This window comes from Augochlora pura, chromosome 7, assembly GCF_028453695.1.
Source record: "Augochlora pura isolate Apur16 chromosome 7, APUR_v2.2.1, whole genome shotgun sequence".
NCBI lineage: Eukaryota > Metazoa > Arthropoda > Insecta > Hymenoptera > Halictidae > Augochlora > Augochlora pura.
In genome coordinates this window covers 17,297,335-17,316,616 of record NC_135778.1, presented here as the reverse complement: position 1 = coordinate 17,316,616, position 19,282 = coordinate 17,297,335, and the positions used below count along the sequence as shown (strand labels likewise).

At 37.0% G+C, this 19,282-nt stretch overlaps 4 protein-coding genes across 13 annotated transcripts; 2 read left to right on the top strand and 2 right to left on the bottom strand.

Moving 5' to 3' along the window:
* The first annotated feature begins 480 nt into the window (after window positions 1-480).
* Window positions 481-8,594, top strand: Hob (bridge-like lipid transfer protein family member hobbit). The gene is made up of 17 exons (XM_078187716.1): window positions 481-627; window positions 704-908; window positions 995-1,121; window positions 1,188-1,379; window positions 1,462-1,713; window positions 1,934-2,095; window positions 2,172-2,384; window positions 2,464-2,731; window positions 2,824-3,046; window positions 3,117-3,241; window positions 3,319-3,648; window positions 3,718-4,160; window positions 4,228-6,346; window positions 6,462-6,706; window positions 6,777-7,833; window positions 7,901-8,118; window positions 8,198-8,594. The coding sequence occupies exons 2-17, from the start codon at window positions 850-852 to the stop codon at window positions 8,480-8,482; spliced, it is 6,318 nt and encodes a 2,105-aa protein (XP_078043842.1). The 5' UTR covers window positions 481-627; window positions 704-849; the 3' UTR covers window positions 8,483-8,594.
* On the bottom strand, window positions 8,577-12,294 carry LOC144473651 (sesquipedalian-1). 7 transcript variants are annotated; one of them, XM_078187721.1, is made up of 7 exons: window positions 12,140-12,294; window positions 11,544-11,817; window positions 11,153-11,314; window positions 10,502-10,993; window positions 9,992-10,228; window positions 9,475-9,920; window positions 8,577-9,402 (listed from the first exon to the last, which is right to left on the bottom strand). In XM_078187721.1, exons 6-7 carry the CDS (start codon window positions 9,766-9,768, stop codon window positions 9,046-9,048), a joined length of 651 nt encoding a protein of 216 aa, XP_078043847.1. In that variant the 5' UTR covers window positions 9,769-9,920; window positions 9,992-10,228; window positions 10,502-10,993; window positions 11,153-11,314; window positions 11,544-11,817; window positions 12,140-12,294; the 3' UTR covers window positions 8,577-9,045. The 7 variants fall into 7 exon arrangements, with proteins under 7 accessions (XP_078043847.1, XP_078043851.1, XP_078043852.1 ...); XM_078187725.1 differs by having other exon boundaries at window positions 9,994-10,993; XM_078187726.1 differs by having other exon boundaries at window positions 10,048-10,993.
* A 113-nt stretch (window positions 12,295-12,407) lies between these two features.
* On the top strand, window positions 12,408-13,770 carry LOC144473650 (corepressor interacting with RBPJ 1). The gene is made up of 6 exons (XM_078187719.1): window positions 12,408-12,629; window positions 12,727-12,821; window positions 12,888-13,138; window positions 13,228-13,354; window positions 13,427-13,558; window positions 13,630-13,770. Exons 1-6 carry the CDS (start codon window positions 12,558-12,560, stop codon window positions 13,760-13,762), a joined length of 810 nt encoding a protein of 269 aa, XP_078043845.1. The 5' UTR covers window positions 12,408-12,557; the 3' UTR covers window positions 13,763-13,770.
* A 146-nt stretch (window positions 13,771-13,916) lies between these two features.
* LOC144473648 (ribosomal protein S6 kinase beta-1) lies at window positions 13,917-19,117 on the bottom strand. 4 transcript variants are annotated; one of them, XR_013494622.1, is made up of 15 exons: window positions 18,607-19,117; window positions 18,496-18,536; window positions 18,161-18,335; window positions 18,007-18,090; window positions 17,805-17,938; window positions 17,657-17,719; window positions 17,451-17,579; window positions 17,195-17,285; window positions 16,995-17,111; window positions 16,783-16,914; window positions 16,592-16,699; window positions 16,344-16,522; window positions 15,617-16,264; window positions 14,820-14,930; window positions 13,917-14,664 (listed from the first exon to the last, which is right to left on the bottom strand). XR_013494622.1 is itself a non-coding variant. In XM_078187717.1 (13 exons), the coding sequence occupies exons 1-13, from the start codon at window positions 18,694-18,696 to the stop codon at window positions 16,195-16,197; spliced, it is 1,413 nt and encodes a 470-aa protein (XP_078043843.1). In that variant the 5' UTR covers window positions 18,697-19,117; the 3' UTR covers window positions 15,378-16,194. The 4 variants fall into 4 exon arrangements, 2 of the variants coding, with proteins under 2 accessions (XP_078043843.1, XP_078043844.1); XR_013494621.1 differs by having other exon boundaries at window positions 13,917-14,930; XM_078187717.1 differs by lacking the exons at window positions 13,917-14,664; window positions 14,820-14,930 and having other exon boundaries at window positions 15,378-16,264.
* Window positions 19,118-19,282: the final 165 nt, after the last annotated feature.

The window sequence follows — 19,282 nt, the reverse complement described above, 5'->3', positions numbered from 1 at the left end:
ATGTAGAGTGTACATACATAAATGTGTGAAGTTTGAAATGTGGAAGAAACTATCGAGATTGTAATATCGATATATTGATGTCCTTTTGTGACGATTTGAATACTTATATCGATTGTCGACATCTCTATCATTTCTCGCAGTTTCGATTTCGATAGTTACTTTTAGCTGGTATGTATATGCGTGTACATGATGAATAGATGTATAGTGTTGGAATTCACGGTGGATATTCATGTGTATCCATGCTACAAGACGACAACCTTTCAAACTTAATGAATCTACCTGCATATAGATATGTAAAAGCTGTACTAGCTAAAAAATGTAGGGGATATAAGAGTCTACCATCTTTATGTCACAGTATAATGTTGTTACTTGTTTTTTAAATTTGGAATCACACTTGAAATTTCAATTGACAAAGCTTTATGTCAATTCAAATTTCAAGTGTAATTGTCCAATTAATAATTAGACGACGAAACTCGTCAATTCAAATTTCAAGTGTAATTGTCCAATTAATAATTAGACGACGAAACTCGTCAATTCAAATTTCAAGTGTAGTTCCCAATTAAAAAACAGATAGTAGTACTTTACTGCATATAAAGATGGCAGACTCTTATTTCCCTTACATCTTTGGTAACAATGCACTTACCGTAACTAGGCACTGTCCTTAGTGTCCATGTATTTGTACATATGTATTTGGTATATGCAGGTTACGTACTGCTGTCGCTGTCGCTGCCACTACTATTGTCAATGAATCTATCTGCTACGTTTGACTTTATTCGACGAAAATTAAACATTTCCAATGATTGTGAACGAATAACTTTGTATCTTTATGACGTTATGTGACCCATCGAAATGAATGGATTAATTGTCTTCATTATTGTTTGCTTCGTACTTTATTGCATTTTCACCTGGTAAAATTAACAATAATTTAAATCTATTTAAAATTTGATGACACAACAAAAATGACGGTTAAATTGGAAGCATTCCTTTTTCGCAGGATAATACCTAGACTCTTGGCATGGCTGGTGAAGAGAAGATACAAAATTTATTTAAGGGTCGGCCACATTACATTACCTTATTTTATACTTCGGGACGTGAACATTTCGAAAAATGGATTCACGCTGGTAAATGTTTGCAGAAAATTACACTTAAGAGAAACTAACATAGATGGACATGTAAAATAATTTTAGGAAGTGGAGGAAATAAGTATACGGAGCAGTCTATTTAGTAGTGATGTAGCAAAACTTTTAGCTGTGATAATGAAAGATGTACGTATAAACAAGGATGTACCAACGAAGACACCATGCTTGCCAAAGAAACCATCGCATTCATTGGATTTTCGAAATAAAAAGATTCCTCCAATAGTCATAACATTTGTACAGGTATTACAGGGAATACAGAATTTATAAATCATCTATAGATTGTTAGTTTCATGTCTTTTTATTATGATACCGAATGTTTCAGTTTATGGCAGTACATATAGAGAATTTAAGTCTTTTAGTGTTGGGTAATGGCTGGCTCGCAAACGGTAGCGCTGAGAGTCTGAGTCTGGATGGTAGTGTCGTCCATGGAGCTCGTACCCTCCTTGGCTCTGCTACAGTTGTGGGCGGTGCAATGAAATTATTGCGACATTCATCCGACGCGTGCCTCTCGCAAATATCGTTTGCGGGTACGGCAGAGGCTACGTTGAGAGCGCAGGGGAACCTTTCGGTGGAGGTAAGGTAATTTTCATTCGAACACCTGCACGTTTGTACTCTTTTATATGAACGTTGCTTAGACTGCAGCGTGATACGATATTACGCGGAGTTGCGATCAAAAGATTTTGTTCGTTGCTTTGAATGGTAGCTGTTTGTGTTCAGCGCACTTAATGGACGATCCGAAACAACTGTCCTTTCAAAGGGAAATCAATTAAAATCAAGCAGGATCTAATTTATAGAAAATGTACATCGGAATAATGCAGACAGAGGGTTCTGGTGGTGCGGATCTGGTTACCTTCTTCAAAGATAAAAGCTCGTTTACCGATGCATCTTCGTACTCGAGCGCGAACGTTGACTCTTCCAATGATTTGTTGACTCGATTAGCGCCACTCATTCCAAAAGTAAAACACTCGCTTATGTTAATTTATCTTTGAACGTTTGTCTGGTGAACAAATCAAAATGAATTTTTATTTATAGGATTTTATGCTGAAAATAGGCCCTTCTTCTGTGATCATGGGCAAAGAAGATGGCATGGTACTTGGTTTAGAAGGTACAATGAAGGGTCTTCAAATAAACACGAAATTCCAGCCTTGCAATTTTGAATTAAATCTTACTTTAAATTTGGATGGACTATCCGTTCGTAGCAAGCTTCCCATTCTGACGTTGCGATCGTTATTAATCAATTCAAAGGTATTATCCATATTGTATTCTACATCTCTGCTTTATCTCTGTTTTTCTTTTTATTTCCCCAATAATGTTGCTTTTACAGGTGGATCGAAGTATTTTACAAATTGCTACGCAAATACACAATCTATCGATTAGTTATGATCACAAAGATTGGGAGACGATTTTATGCAATACCGATCACGAAATTTCAAGGCCGGTTACTGGCATAACCCTACAAAATAAATTGCCATGGTCAGATATCAGAGTGAACACTGAACTTTACGATTCGTCTGTACACGTCAAGTTGGTCGACGTTGACGAAGTTTCGTGCGGAGTGACTCATGTGAAGTATTCCCTGAATACGCTTACAGGTACAGCTGCGACCCGCAAATGTGTATGTGTCAAGCTTCGCGACACGTTTAAATCATAATAAACTGTAACACAAAATGGTTTAATTTAATAGACACGGCCGAAGGTTGGAATACGGAATTGGTAGTAGAATCTTTGTATTGTACTTTAAACGGCTCCAGTACCGCCACTTCGGAAACGTCCCATCGATGGGGTACACCGTTATCCATCGGTGTACTGTTGGCTACAACACGTACCAATGCCATTGGAATTGCTGTCGATGCTCTTGTAGCTGAATGGAGTTTAGAGTTTGCCAGATTCCTTGAAGAAGCACTCACGTAAGCTCTACGAAGAACAATTATCAATTGCAAACTGTTGGTTCCATAAACATTTCTCATTTTTTCATAGATGTTGTCAAAAGAGTAAAAAAATTGAGCCAACAAAGAATGATAAACATCGTAATTCGGAAGATGTTATCCAGTTGAATCTGAATGTCACGAATTGTAATTTGTTCTTCATTGCGGAGAATAATCGTACGTATGTGTACGTATAGTGTGTATTGGTTGATAGATGCAACGACGAGTCGCGTAACACATCGATTAATTTGTAGTTTCCATAATGACCCGTTTGGATACAGCAAGTTTCGAATACAATGCGAAACGATTGGTAGCCGTTACCGAGGGGGTTAGTGCAATTACTCTCAACAAAAACGAGCCAATTATTTGTCAACACGCTCAAGCGTTGGTCCACCCGTTCCTGGCTGTAAGAAAATGCAAAGGTGCCGTCACGTCGGAAACAATTAATATTAGTTTGGACGGTACCAATTTGGCCTGGAGTCCGAATTTGCATCTACGCCTTTTACAGCTTTGGTTAGAGTCTGCAGATTTCCGAACGATTTTAGGTCGAAACGATGCAACGGCGACTAAGGTCAACGTCGATGGTACTTCATCTTTTATTTTAATACAGTTGATGAATATATGACTCGTGGTTACTGACATTTCGTTCGTAGGCGAAAAAGTTCCAAAGCGAAAACGAGTGTTAGACGTGCTGGCTACAGGAGGCATCAGTTTGTCCATAGATATTTCTCCGAAACACTTTTTGGAACTCTCGTCGGACCAGTTGCGTTGGTCAGAGGGAGAATGGAGATTAAATTACATCCGCATCGCTTTAGATATGGCCGACATAATCATGATAGAAGGTTTCCAGTTGATCAGAGTGCTGGAAAGCGATGAAGTGAGCGCAGAAAGACAGAGCAACGAGGATTTTGTGTTAGACTGGAACGAGATGTGGGAACTTAACATCGAATCAGTAAAGGCTTGTTTCCCATATGAACATCAATTTACGGATGCCATACAAAATGAATTGTTTAGTATAAGGAAATGGCTAAAGGAAATTCATTCTTCTTCGAACAGAAGAAAAGAGGAAACGTTGCCATGTGATTTGATTATAAAGGTATGCAGGTTTTACTTATGAATGAAAGGAAAATTGAAAATAATTAAAACAATTTACACGATTGCAGATCAAAGAATGGGTATTTGAAGTGAGCGACGACCCATTCGAAGTACGATTGCGAGATAATTATGAGCTTTTGGAGGACGAGTATAAAGAGAGCATGAAGCGGCAATCTATGCTCGATACTAAAGTGCAGGAGCTTTGTCGAGCTCACTTGTTGCTGCCACTAGGTAAGGTCGAAGAATTATACGACAGTCTAAATAAGAAGAACGCGGAGATCTACGTACAACGATGGAAACAGATGCAGCGTGCCGGTCCCGCTAGGACGAGGCTGTTTGCCTGGTCGATGTTAGACCTGGAGATCTTAGCATTGGCCGATCCATCAATCAATGGTACCGAAAGAGCAACGCAAGCGTTGCGAGAGATGGACGCAGAGACGCCCTGGCCCGAGGATGGCCTTGAATTCAGTGCACTTTGGGTTCGCGGAATAAGCTTGAAATGCGCCGAATGGAAATTGCATCTGAGAGATTTTCCGCAACCGTTGCTGCTAGTTGAGAGCTTGAGTGTGTGGGGTAGACTAGCCGGCGCTGAGGCGCTTGCACCTCCAAGAGCCAGACGTACCGTGCGAATTGAAATTGGCGCGCCCTGGAACGACATCGTTGTCGAGAGGGGAATGACATCACTAAAATACTATCACGATTTAAACTGGGACATCGACAAGTTCAGATATGCGTTCGGTCCTTGCTGGGAACCGGTGATAGCCCAATGCAATCTCAGTTTCGAGAAGATTATACACCCGTCGCGGGATCCAAGTCCTCCGCTACCCTTCTGGGACAAGATGCGGTTGACCTTTCACGGAAGGCAGACACTGTGCGTGAAACAACTAACGGTGTTATTGCATGGCTCTTTGGACCCTTACAACACTACAGAAGAGATGGAATTAACATGGACGGGACTAGCACTAGATTGGACACAGGGGCGAATTATCGTAAAAGGAGACTTGGATGTGTACGTTCGCACAGCCAGCAAATACGATGACTGCAGGTTGCTGCATTTGCCGAACGTACGGTTAAGCATTAAGTTAGCTTGGGTCTGCTTAGGTGATCCGAGAGACCACCATGCTGCGATTCCTTGTGCACCGGACAGACTACCCGAGTATTCAAGTAACCAGGAACATGATTCGTTCAGGGCATTCCGTTCACAGAACTTGAACGCGAGCCTGTCTCTGGAGACGAAGCCGACCGGTTCTCCGACCTTAAGCAGTGCGCCTACTGCATTGCTTTACGGCAGTACACTCAGATGGTTCGAGAATTTAAAGTTAATTCTGTCCGGGGCTACCAGGCCGACGAGGAAAGGACCGCTATTCAAGAACATCCGACCGAGAAAAAAACAACTCAGCCGACACTATCGTAAGGTTCGATTGACCTTGGCGTTCCATCGGTTTCACGTTAGCTATTGGATGTCATTCGCGATGCAACGTGGGTTCGAGGTGACCGGTGGTAGGGTAGCCTGTAGCTGCGAGCATAATTTATCTCTACACCCGATTGACGACGATCTGATACACCGACCACGAGCTGAGTGGTCTGTGGTCTACATGAACTGTGAGCTCAGCGACGCAGAGATCTGGCTAAAGAGCGCTCTTCAGGAAGACAAGGAGACCGCGTCGCTGCGACAACCGGTGGAAAAATGTTACTGTCTGAGTGTGGCTCGAGTCAGTTATGGCAGGGAAGCTATGGTCGCCGGCGTAAGTGGTGGTGACACACCTACCCATCGGCTAGTCGTGCATGATCTGAAGGGGGCTTGGACCAAAACGAACAGGGATGTGGCGTTCGCTCTTTTCGATTCGTTCATCAAAACTCAGCAGTTAAAGAAGAACCTGTCGACTTCTGCGTTGAAAGGCTTCCATAGAGAGACTTCATCGACTCCGCACAAGAATCGGACACCAGCCGTTAGGTCTACTGATCCGCAAGCTACTCAATTACCCAACGCGGCAATTGCGTGCACTTCTTCGTCGACCAGCAAGCCGCAACAAGGAGAAGCTGTGGGGATGCTGCAAAGGTTGATAGCGGAGGCCGCGAACAAGCCTGTCGCCTTCAGCGACGACCTTTCTGTTCAAACCAGGGGTCAGCAGCTCCGTGGGCTGGCAGCTTGCCATCAAGACGACGTTCTCCACAAGAATTGGCTCAGTATGATTTTCAATACTTCCTATTCTAAGTCATCGTTTTTCTTTCTTTTTCTTTCCTTTTGGACGCGTTGCGGACACGATTGAAATTTTCAGAAATTACCCTTCGTCCGTTTCAGTTGCCCTGGTCAACAGTCAAGTGTTACTAAAAGGCATCGAAACGCGGGGCTACGTCATCTTATCTGCGGCAAAAGCTGAGATATTGCACAGGATACACCAACCAGTATGGAAGGAAAGAACACTAGTCACGAAAACGACCTGGGTTGGCTCTTTGGAGTGTATGCAGTATTATGCAACCGTAAATGCTAACATTGACGACAATATTGACGATAATATAATGTGGTTAACGTTGGACAACATTCAGGTGAGTTAAATGTTGCTTTTAGATAAAACTGTGAAATTGCGACAATTTAATCGAGTGATTGGAATTGTAGGAAAAAGATTCAACTGTGATTGCTGGTTTACCAGACGTACCAGCTTTGGTAGGTTCCGGACAAAGTGTCGGCGGAGTGGTCAGTCAAACTGTGGGTGGCGGCGGTGGACCGCAACATCAATTACAACGGATTGTCTCTAGGTGCAAATGTGAATTCTTCTATGTCGGATATGGTCAGGCTTTGGACGTTGGATCTGTTGACCAAGTCCCACCACCACCGAGGGAAGAGGTCAGCCCTTGGGAAAGGAAAGAGCTTTCGGCAGCCGACGCGTTTACCTTGATGCATCATGACTTGGATGTTTGCACCAACTCTCTGCAGTATGCTATGATTCTTGATATCGTGAACAATTTGCTGCTTTACGTCGAACCGAGGAGAAAAGAAGCTTCGGAACGGTTGCAGAGAATGAGGTTTCAATTGCAGCTTCATTCGGTTGAAGACCAAAAGCGACCGATTCAACAACTGCAAAATACCGTACGTGGTCTGGTAGCCAAATTGAGACGACTAGAACGTGAGACGTATCTGGTGCAAAAAGCTCTGGCAGAGAAATCCAGTCCTGAGTTGCTCGTCGAGATGGAACGTTTGGAAGCCAGAGTCTTCGAATGCAAAGAACAGCTGGCTGCTAAAGCAGAGGAACTCGACGTGATGTTTAGCTGTTATAAAGAAACCACTGCTCCTGCTACAGCTTCCACCACTTTGAAAGATAAACCGGCAGCAATGGCAAGGGTTGCCGAAATCTGCTTTAAACACGCCCAATGGAGATTGACGGATGCTGATGGACAATTGGGAATAGCCGACCTCATCTTAACTAATTTCTTGTACACCAAAACCAGCAAAACGGACGATTCGGTCGAGCATTTGCTTGAACTGGGATACGTCCGAATGACGAATTTATTGCCAAATCAGGTTTACACGGAAGTTTTGACGCCTACAGAATTGCAAAGCAACATGCCTGTCGATAGGCAAAGAGCTCTCAGAGTTTTTTGCAGGGAAAAGGCACCGGTGGCCGGAATATCCGTCAAGGAACATTTCGAAATCAACGTGGTTCCCCTGACGATAGGTAAACTATCCTTGTTCTCTATCTACTACTTTGTTTTTGATTAACCTAAACTTCAACTTTGACGTAGGATTGACAAAAAAGTTTTTCAATACAATGCTGAAATTCTGTTTCCCCGAGAGGGATCCAGAAGGAATAGAAGAATCACCCGCACCACAACGCGACTCGTCCTTTTACGTGCCCATTGAAAGAAGAGATGACGTGGAAAAGATGAAGGAGAGAGCAGACAAAAACAAACTGTTCATATATATAAAAATACCAGAAGTACCAGTTCGTGTATCTTATAAGGTATTCATGTACTGAAAATCTTACATTCGAACTGAATTTTATGCAACCAGATCTTAATAAACATTTCATACTGTTACAGGGAAACAAGGAAAAAAATTTAGAAGATGTCCGCGATTTTGCGCTTGTAATACCTACGTTGGAGTATCATAATGTTACTTGGACGTGGTTGGATCTTTTATTAGCTATGAAAAGCGATTCTAGACGCGTTATATTGAGTCAAGCCATCAAGCAAAAGTTACAAATTAAGCCACGTGGTCCACAAGAAGAGTCTGCCCCGCAAGAGGAAGATAAAGCTCGACTTTTGTTGGGTGCTAGACACTTGCCTGGAGACGCGAGAAAGAAAGGTGTATTTAAATTTAAATAGGTCTTCATTTTGGATTTTGTCAAAGACATTTAACAGATAAAACAAAAAGGAGGTGAAATGATAGGAAACAGAGTATATTAAGTATTTTCAAACGGTGCTTGCAATCTTTTCTATTTATTATATTTACTCTGTACAATAATAAAATCGAACCTCGATCATAAAATATATCATCGGTTTCGTTTTGTATCAAATTCCGTTTTGATAAACGATTACACCGTAATCATTACAGATAGAATGCTTGAAAATGTCTTGTTTACCCACTTGTACGTACAATATACATATTACTACACATCTACTATTTAATATTCGATGACAGGGCTGATAGATTCAGTTAGATCTATTTTAATAAGTGAAAACATTAAATTATTATTATATACAGTGAATTGTAATTATTTGTAATATTTTAATAACAATTCGTCGAGTTATTTTGTTATCGTTTCCGTTACAAATTTTCATATTATAAAAAAATAAATGAGAAATTCTAGTAACGTTTCGTAAGTATAATATCGTATTTTTCGTCGAAATATGTACAATTTACATGTCACTGGGAGCGTCGTTACTTATTATAGACTGATCAAAGGAGCCTCCGCGTTTTTGCTTGCGTGCCTCCACTCATTCAAATCTGCCAAAATTCTTCTACCATACATGGTATGTAATTCGCGAAACGTGATTCTCGTTCTTGGAACGTTCTCTGTTCTACCGCGAGCAGACCTCACGCTCTGAGACCGATGATGAGATTCGGGCCGATTAAAAGGATTGTGACGTTGACGCGGAGGAGCTTTAGGAGACGGAGAAGGAGCTACAACCATAGTGGTTTCTTCCTCTGCAGCATCCAATTGTCTTTGCAGTTCTGCTACCATTAATTTCATGTACTCATAGCTGGCACATGCTAATGCTTTCATCCATTGTTCCATAGATTCCTATAAAGCAATTAATTGCATGTATCTCGCAAAAGGTAACGGTAATAAAACATTATAACAATGAATTTTTACTTGAGATTCGGCAGCGAGGGCGTAGTTTCTGTTATTTGGACCATGAAAGACTATTTGGAAGCCAAATTGTTCCTCATCTTCTGTCAATTCGATGGTACAACCCTCTAGAACTATCATACCCACCGGCTCTTTGTCACCGCGCCGATCGAAGTAAAATAATATATTTCCTTTCAAAACGAACCATCGCCTTTGATAGCCACGGTTCAATTCACCGCGTTTATTTAACCAACCTTCCCGATCCACCGGCGTAGCCGACGTCGCAAAAGCTACCATATTTTTCTCGTTTATTTTCATTGCATTTGAAATTCTATTCTGATAGATATTTCTTTCTTCCTCTAATGCCTATTCTATTCAATAAATTTGTCAAACTCTTCGAACTTTAAACTGAAGTTAACCTTATGCATGAAAATGTTGATACTCGTAATCGAACTATTTTCACTGATATCCTGAAAATACAAATCAATTATTTATGCAATTGTCTTCATTGATTCTTGAAATCATATTGTTTTATACACACACTATATTTTCTTTCAATATTCCGTATTTATACAACAAATTGATTACACACTGCACCTTTACTCAACTTATCGTTGCTGTCATTTTATCATTTTACGTCACAGACATATGTGTAAAATGTAAATACTACATACACTGCATCCTAGCCCCACTCCTTACACCCCCTACTCCTTAGTCACGGTAATAGAGATAGCGATGTTCCTCGCCGTCCGTGTTCGATAGCTGATGCACGCATGCACTGCACGACACGATTAAAAAACACAATGAGGTGCTCGAGAATACACAGAGCTTTCTCTCATTGGTCGATGATTGTTTGTCACATCACATGCATTTTGACGGGATTTTTACAAGATTGTACATATTACAAACCATGTACTGTTTCATACATATGTAGTTGGGTCATAATATATACATATATATAGTTACATATACATATAGGGACTTCTTCAAATGCGACGCTACGAGAGAAATATGTATTCACATATGCATTTGTATATATGTATGTATGTACCATGCAAGGGGCAAAGAACTCAAAAATTTGAGGTATGGTACAGAAACTGCCTTCCTCTGATTGGTTGACGCTCCACAGCTAAGCAGGGCTGCCCTCATAGTTTTAGATAAAGAGAGGAAGTGGCGAGTGAGCAAGAGAGTCGACATCAGCACAACACAGGCGAAACCAGTCACACCGACGACCAATGGTGCTTGTCTCCCTCTACCACGCTTGTGTTCTCACTCTTTTCGCGCATCCGAACGCCTGGTGCTTCATTTGAAACACGTGACGTGATAGTTCAACTTGTATTTTTCACCTCTTAGAATTATCGACCATATTTACCAGCGAATTTTCGAATGATGCTGAATGTACACTGAGATATGTTTTGAATAAATGTGTTTGTAGACAGTATTTTAACAAGTTGAACAACTCAGCTAATTAATTCATTGCTCCGAATATTAGGGCGAGAGAATGAATGAATGTCGTAAGTGAATAGTGTCTCCATATCTTTTTCTGAAAAGTACTTATTTGTTCAAATTTCAAAATTTAATGTGTAAATGTTATTTTTAAAGAAATTCAAAAGTAATATGAAAGGTTACTGAAACTGTGTACTATCATAGCCCTCGATATCACTATTATCATCATTTCCAATAGTATGATTAATAAACTTACTTTTTCGCTCTTTACTTGAAGTAACTCTTTCCTTTACGAAAATGTAATTTGCGTGTTTGTTTACGAGTTCTTAACGAAAAACCGTGGCGACGGATAATTTGCAGAAAACGCTGTTTATCCTTATTTTAGAATGTCTGAAGAATATTTGGTAATTTTTCGAATCTGAAACAGTAAGTAGTTCAACCGTTGCAGACGTTTTAATTATTGATTGAACCTTTTTAGAAGCTCCATCAAACTACACAAAAGATATTCTTGTTTCAATAATTCCGTATTCGAATAGAATTCAACGAATGATTCGCAAAGCTAATTCAATAATAAATAATACCGTTAAAAACAGGAAAAATATGTTTGTTTAAGAATCGTAGAGAAATATCATTAATAGTAAACGCACTCATTTAGTTGAAGGTCCCTTTTGCTGCTTGGAAATGAGGGTCACGATTCACAATGTCGTGTGATGTCGATGACTTTATATGTATAATGTTAGCTAAGAATCATCGTTGTAAGAAAGAGAACCATAGCGAATACTGACTTCGTTCTGACTCCCTTCAGATCTTTAAAGCAGCAACTTTCTCACGATGAGGCCCGGGCAATCGGTATCATTCTGGGTTTAAAAAATGTTGCGAATTGTAATGTGTTTTGAGTCAAAGATGATACCGAGCTAATAGCTGCAAATTAAAAAATCATTATTGGTATTGTAAAGTAAAGTATAAGCCTATAAGAAATGTATTGTATGTTCTTTGAATGAAGAGTGTGTGGGTTTATGTATTTGTTTTGTCTTACTCTTCTCTGATCATAAATGGTATTATGCTACGTTCTTTGATTATTAATTTATAGGACTTTAATTGTGTTCCTTAATAGGAATATAGTGACATGTGTCGTTTATATTGTACTGGGTATAACCTTTGCTTTTATATAGAACATATTAGAAAAATATAGCATTCATATGGTGGTATACTGATGACGAGAAGTACAAGTCAAATATCGCACCGAGTGTTTCAGATGGAGCATCAGGCAAACGAATGCGCGAAAGACTGAAACCGCAAGTACGAATGAATGAAACGGCCTAGGTCTCTCGACTGTGCGGATCCTCACTAGAGCTCGCTGCTTTCGTTCTGTCTCTCGATCATCCCCCGTTTTCTTTCTAAACCAACTACGTGAAGCTAGACTTGTATTAAGATGGTGGGGATAAAAAGGCGCAATATGATGAGGTAAAAATGGCTCAATATGGTGAGGCGTATACTAACCTTCCTTGACAGTCCAGTAGGTTACGTTAGAACGAAGAAATACATAAACGTCATACAATCATATATCACCTGATCACCTGTATGCGCGTGTTTTGCATCGAGCGTTGCACTTGGATACATATCATTTAATTGAGAATATCGCACTAATTTGGTAGTTCAAGATGGGAAAAGGATTTAATAATTACATGTGTAAGAAGTTTTTCCATCCTGCGTCTCGAGACAATTTGAAACGAGTATGTATCTTCCTATGTGTAAAATAGAGTTTATCCGAATACGATAGGTTATTTATATTTCACTTCAAAATTACTAGGTATCTTGTTTACTACTTAGGTATGGATGGCTGAACAACAAGCCGAGGCGTATAAGAAGAAACAAGAGGAATTACGCGTTCAATATGAAAAAGAACAAGATTTACACAATAATAAGTAAGATGATTATTTTATTGTAATTCAAATATATTTCATGGTAAACCACGATTTCATTTGTTATAGAGCTCTGTTGAGTAAGGAAAGCAAGGATAAGCTCAGTGTAAATTTTATGTATGAACCTCCACCAGGTGCAAAGAAAGAAAGAGAGAAAGAGGATAATGAACCAGAATACAAATTTGAATGGCAACGCAAGTATAATGCACCTAGAGAAAGTTATTGCAAAGGAGACAGTGAAATTAGAGATCAGCCTTTTGGAATTCAAGTACGTAATGTACGTTGCATCAAGTGTCATAAGTGGGGACACATAAATACAGGTCTAGTATAATAACTGGTTTAAAATTTAAATATTAAAAGATAAATTTGATGTAATGAAAACGGATTTAACAGTATAATAAACTTGCAGATAAAGAATGTCCTCTCTACAGTCAAGCCATGAGTGTAGTGATGGCTAATAATTCTCAAGCACCACCTGCACCTGATGCTCTAACTCTGGTACAGCAAATGAGAGAAGATGGCTTGGCACTAAAAAAGTATGTTTTAGTTATCTTGTTTATCTTATTGAGACAAGATTTTATTCTCTATAAAAATTTTATTTTTTATAGATCAGCATTAAATGCACAACAACACTTACGAGTTCCCGAGCATGAACATCTCATGGTTTCCGATGATGAAGAACAAACAGAAATCAAGTTTTTGAAAGCTCTGTCCAAAAGAGATAAGAAAAAATTGTTGAAGTAAGTGATATTATTTTATAAATGTACATTGAATGTAAAGCTAACTAATTATCTGAAAATAATAATTACAGAAGACTGCAACAACTCGAGAAGAAAACCAAGAAACACAAGAAGAAAAAATCAAAAACAAAGAAAAGGAAAACAAAACGTAAAAGCAGTGACAGTGACAGTGACACAGACAGTGACCATCGCAGACAGCGTTAAGACTAATAGTAGCAAAGTCTCCACTGATATTAGTAAAAATAGTAGTAGCATTAGCGACAACAAAAATAGTAGTGGGAGTAATATTATTAACAGAGACGACAACAATTATTTTAATATGAATAATGTTACAACTGAAATTCACACGAGTCTGAAAAAATGCAGAAAGGTAAACATAAATGTAATTTAAAAATATCGTATATACAAGAAAGCAGGAAGATAGGATGAAAGTAAGGAACAAAGAACGATAAAAGTAAAGATACTGGATTTTGTAAAAGGGAGAAAAAATGGAGAATGTAACAAACAGAAAAGCAATGAAAGACATATTAAAGAAATTAATCGAACGATTTTAAGAATAATTATCTTTCTTTAATGTATACAAATTATGTTTAATGTATACAACAGATTTTGATTAAAGATAACATATATATGTATATATGTATATATATGTATACACACACATATACATATAATAATAAAGAATTACAGAATAAATATTAAGTAAAGTAAAGTACATTAATTTGTCTATAGTTTTAAACAGGACAATACAAGGTAAAGCGAACAGCGGTTTCATTCTTACTTTAACTATACATGTCCCAAAAATATACCGATTCCATAATACATATATGAAAATCATTATTTTAGGATCATAGATGATAAGTATGTAGATTTCCTATAAATAGTTAAAATTAATTGGAAAGTTTTTGAGAGATATTGATGGAAGATATTTTTTGTTTCCTATTAATTCGATTTCACCGATGGGATTATCGCAATATAAGAAATGCACACACATACATGGAAATGTGAGACTCACCTTGTTACATTGCAAGCATCTATTATACATAGCAAATGTAACAAGTAAAATGTTTACTGCATTTTGTATCTAGAAAAGCATCGTTTTATCCCTGAAACATTTGTAATATATATATATATATAAATGTATTATTAGGTACATGTATATGCATGTATCTTATAAACCATCAAATTCTCACTCTTAACATATTTCTTTGATATAACATAATCACCTATCAACAAGACTTTTACATATTTATTTACTAACCACGTGAACGTATATGCGCTTTCTATGTAAAAGTTAATACTATCCAGCTGTCGGCTGTGAACACTTGGGCAGTTTGAATTTGTTGTGTAATTGTCACTTTCATAATTACATCTAAAAGGGAATCAGATTAATTATTAATTAAAGTACGGCATAATCCATGATAATATATTAAGACGATACCAATAAAATTTGGTTTAATTGCCTTTTCCACTAAAAAGGAAAACGATTTAAGTATAGGATGTAGACAGCGAGAGTTTCCTAAGGTATGTTGCCCGAATAACAGCTACAATTTTAAAGGTAAAAAAAAGTTGATATTCGAAATGTCTTTAATATACGCGAGTTGTATTTGGAAAGATAGAGGTGACCCACAAAACAATTTGATATTTACAAAGCTGTAGATATTATTCAAGTAGCTTGTCTTAGGTGACTCCTGCTGTATAACGTTAGAGACGTTACCGTTAAACAAATCACGATTGAGTATGAAGAAATATGAGTTAAATATATCTAGAATGTCCATCTGATTCTATTATAGATATATAAATACAACTTAATGCGATATTTGCTTTCTTACTGTTGTCCTGATTAATACAGTAACACATATAGATGATTTTAAATAAATTACACCTGATATTAGTGGTAGAGAACGAAAAATTCGAACATTGGTTACATTTATTACACTTGACATTACCAATGATTTTTATGCACTATACGAAGACGTACAATTCTATTTAAATGGTTACTTTTTATCACTGTTGCAACTCAAAATAAATTATAATGCAGTAACAAATTTAAAGTACCATTAAAGAATTGTGTTTGGCTTTAAACTTTCATTCCAAGTGAACCATTATTGTTACAGGATTAGTTCTTTTCATTGACCTATTTTTTACATTAACAATAAAGTCGTACTTCTTTGATAGGTCAGACATGTTAAATGGTTGGGTAACTCGTTGCAACAATGGATTATCATGTCTTCAAAAATATCTCTTAGACTTTTCAAGTACGGCACATTCCCCTCCTTTCGAACTGCAATGCTTATCAAAAATCTACGTATATTTACACAACGAAAACATATATGTATGTCACTTTCCTTTTTCATAACATAAACGGTGGTTAGTCATGCTAGAACAGTCACAGGCCTGCGTAATTATTTGAAACGCGTATAGCACCACTGCTCTGCTGGATTAATGTAACTCCTTTCGCCTTAAAATTCATTGTTTTTTTTCTATGCATCTACCCAAGTAAATCGTATTAAATTTTTCGAGTGTAACGCTAAACTGCAAGAAAGTAAGATAGCCAAGAAATGATGCTATTAACACTTGTCCCGGCGTAATACAGAAGACAAAAGCTTTCTTGCACACTTCTGTCTCTTCAATGACTATAACGACTGCTGATCTATATCTGCCATTTCCGTGTCTTCCACATTATTCGAACCTAGCATGGGATGCCTAAAGAAAATGCAGAATTACTATTTCGAAGAAAATTCATTTAATAAAAGAAAAGAAAAAACAGCGGAAATGAATGTACCTGTGTGGACGAAAATGAGAAGATGTGCGAAGGTGAGTATCTGGTGATCTTGACGATAAACTGTGAAGACTTCCACTAAAACCTGTGCCTAAAAAACCTTTACGAGGACTTTTAGCATTCACGACTCTCGGTTGTGAGTACATTTCTTCTAAAACGCTTGGCGCTACATAGGTGAAACCCTGCAAATGTTCGATAATAAAATTTCATTAAATTGATTCATGAGTTAACAAATATTTTTGGATACTTACTTGAAAGATCATATTAGCAGATTCGCTAAGAGTACTTTCAACTGGTGAATCTACAGGTACGGAAGCTGTGAACTGTTCATCAAATTGTGATGTATCGTCGGCACTTTTCTGGTAATATTTTGAATCATGTAGGTTAATTATCGTCCACTTCTATATTCGTCAGAATTAATATTACAATAACAATTACTTACTAATGATGGTTTAAAGGGAGGTTCAAGTTTTCGCGAGATTACGTCGTGCCAATTGATATGCTTAAAAAAATTGTGATTTATTATTTGCTCTGCATCTTCCGGACCCGATCCCAATCTTTGGGATACTTGTCTCTGCAATTGTAGTACAATTAATTTAAGATGTTTGAAAATTATTATAATATTATGCAAATAATTTAATGAGCATTATGTACCTTTAATAATTTTCGTATCAATCCCCTCGCATCTGGTGTTAAATATTCCGGAAGACATAACTTTCCCCTTAAAATCTTTTTGATTGTTTCGTCTCTATCATCTCCTGTGAATGGTGGCTGTAAACAAAAATTATAAATATTACAAGATTATGTAAACTAACTCTTTATAAAATATTTTACAGTTTGTATAATTTACCTACCATTCCAGTAAGCATGTCATACATTAGCGCACCTAAACTCCACCAGTCAACGGCTTTACCATGTCCACTTCTCGTTAAAATTTCTGGTGCCCTAAGTACGTTAATGAAAACATACATATTTTCAAACCAATTAGCTTAATTTGCAATTTGTATTTAATTTGAAAAGTTAATATTAAAAATTGTTTTACTCGAACTAATTTATTCTATTACCTTGACAATATCTGTGTGCCACTTACAAAGTAAGACTACTACTTACATGTATTCTATAGTTCCGCAAATCGTGTGCGTCACTGTACCTTCTTGTATATGTTCCTTGCACAAACCAAAGTCTGTCAATTTAACATGACCTTCGCCGTCCAGTAAAATATTTTCTGGTTTCAAATCTCTGAAAGAGTAATTTATAACAATTAAATGCAGGTAATATATAATATTACATACTATTATTGCTAAGAAAAATTGTACCTGTAAATAATACCCTGATTGTGCAGATGTTGAAGTGCAAGTATGATCTCGGATAAATAGAAGCTGTAAATACAAATAAATAACAAATAGGATGTCAAAGCACATGTTCTGAAATTATTTGTATACCTATAAAATATTGAGTATTTACCAAGCTGTGTCTTCTAGGAAGACACCTTCTCTGTCCAAGTAAGTAAAAAGTTCTCCACCACAAAGATACTCCAAAATTAAATATAATTTACCACCAGTTTGGAAAGCATACATTAGATTAACAATAAATGGGTGCTGTAGGGAGAATAAACTGAATAAATGATGCTCTGTCTGCTGTTTCATAGAATATATTACATATTTACCTTTACAGCTTCTAAGATATTTCTCTCTGCTTTTGTATGTGCTGTGTCCTTCTGATTCCTTATAATAGAAGCTTTCCGCAATACCTATCAGAGAAAGAAATTCTATGACTATTTTTTCTTTTTACAAATATTCAAAAATGTTCCTTACAAATACCTTCATTGCAAAAATACTGCCCTTATCTTTCCCAGTAACCTTTTTCACTTGAAAAACTTTACCATATCCACCAGCCCCAAGAATCTTACATAGTTCAAAATCTTGAGGTCCAGCTTTTTCTTGACCAGGGTTTACATTGTCTTCGGATAATTGAACTCTCTCTAAGTTATCAGAACTAAAAGGAAAATTTATAACAATAATATATGATTATGATCTTTTCTAAAAAAAATAAGAATAATTAAAATTAATTTACAAGTATATTCTTGTGTTGTAAATATATTACCAGTTTACTTTTCATATTGACAGTACCCATTTTTATTTTTTATGACACTTACTCTAAAATAGTGTTGACACTTGTAGAATGATCATAATCATCCTGAAAGGTGAAAAGAAAATAAATAAATGAATTAATAACAATAATTCAGATAATTCTGAAAGAAACAAACTTCTCTGTTTTCTAGAACATCGTCATCAGAATCGTCTTGATTGACAGAAGAATCTCCTTCGTGTAATTCTATATCAAATACACCAGCCATTCTCTTTCTGATGTATTTACATTTGAAAGTTTTTCTCACTAATAATTTTCATTTGTTCTAACACAATCAACTAATTCATCGAGTATATACACTGGCGCGATAGTATAATGTCTCTTTGTATTCGCGTTTTCCATATAAATAAATTGTAACGTACATTTGTGAACAGCAAATTGTAAGGCATGAAAAATATTTATTATTTCCTGAACAATATTTAAAAGGAAACGTACGAACTTGAAAAAAACACAATTCGTACGGCTTAGGTCACTGAAGATAGACCACCGCGAATAGAAACTTCAATCTGGCACGAAACATGTTGTAAGTTGTAATGTAACGTCGAGGTCATATGGAAACAGTCGAAGAAGATTTTGCTTAGCTTGAAGCTGAATTTTCATGTTACATTTCTACATACTTGTTAATTTACTTTTAGAATGAGCCAGTAGAGTTTTATCTCTCTTTTAATTTTATACAAATTTCATGTCAAGTAAGATGACTATAAATGATTATAAATTAGTTAAGAATAGTTAAGTTTAACATAGTTTCTTAAAGATTTTTCTTTGGATTAATTTTACTAATTTTATTTATGTAG

Coding starts and splice junctions, on each gene's coding strand:
- Hob (XM_078187716.1), top strand. CDS start 850: ATGAATGGATTAATTGTCTTCATTATTGTTTGCTTCGTACTTTATTGC. Junction 909..994: donor CTTTATTGCATTTTCACCTG/GTAAAATTAACA, acceptor CCTTTTTCGCAG/GATAATACCTAGACTCTTGG. Junction 2,096..2,171: donor TAGCGCCACTCATTCCAAAA/GTAAAACACTCG, acceptor TTTTATTTATAG/GATTTTATGCTGAAAATAGG.
- LOC144473651 (XM_078187725.1), bottom strand. CDS start 9,768: ATGAAAATAAACGAGAAAAATATGGTAGCTTTTGCGACGTCGGCTACG. Junction 9,403..9,474: donor CCCTCGCTGCCGAATCTCAA/GTAAAAATTCAT, acceptor ATTGCTTTATAG/GAATCTATGGAACAATGGAT.
- LOC144473650 (XM_078187719.1), top strand. CDS start 12,558: ATGGGAAAAGGATTTAATAATTACATGTGTAAGAAGTTTTTCCATCCT. Junction 12,822..12,887: donor CAAGATTTACACAATAATAA/GTAAGATGATTA, acceptor CATTTGTTATAG/AGCTCTGTTGAGTAAGGAAA. Junction 13,139..13,227: donor GTGGGGACACATAAATACAG/GTCTAGTATAAT, acceptor ATAAACTTGCAG/ATAAAGAATGTCCTCTCTAC.
- LOC144473648 (XM_078187717.1), bottom strand. CDS start 18,696: ATGGCTGGTGTATTTGATATAGAATTACACGAAGGAGATTCTTCTGTC. Junction 17,939..18,006: donor ATATCTTAGAAGCTGTAAAG/GTAAATATGTAA, acceptor TTCTCCCTACAG/CACCCATTTATTGTTAATCT. Junction 17,286..17,450: donor TGCGGAACTATAGAATACAT/GTAAGTAGTAGT, acceptor TAACGTACTTAG/GGCACCAGAAATTTTAACGA.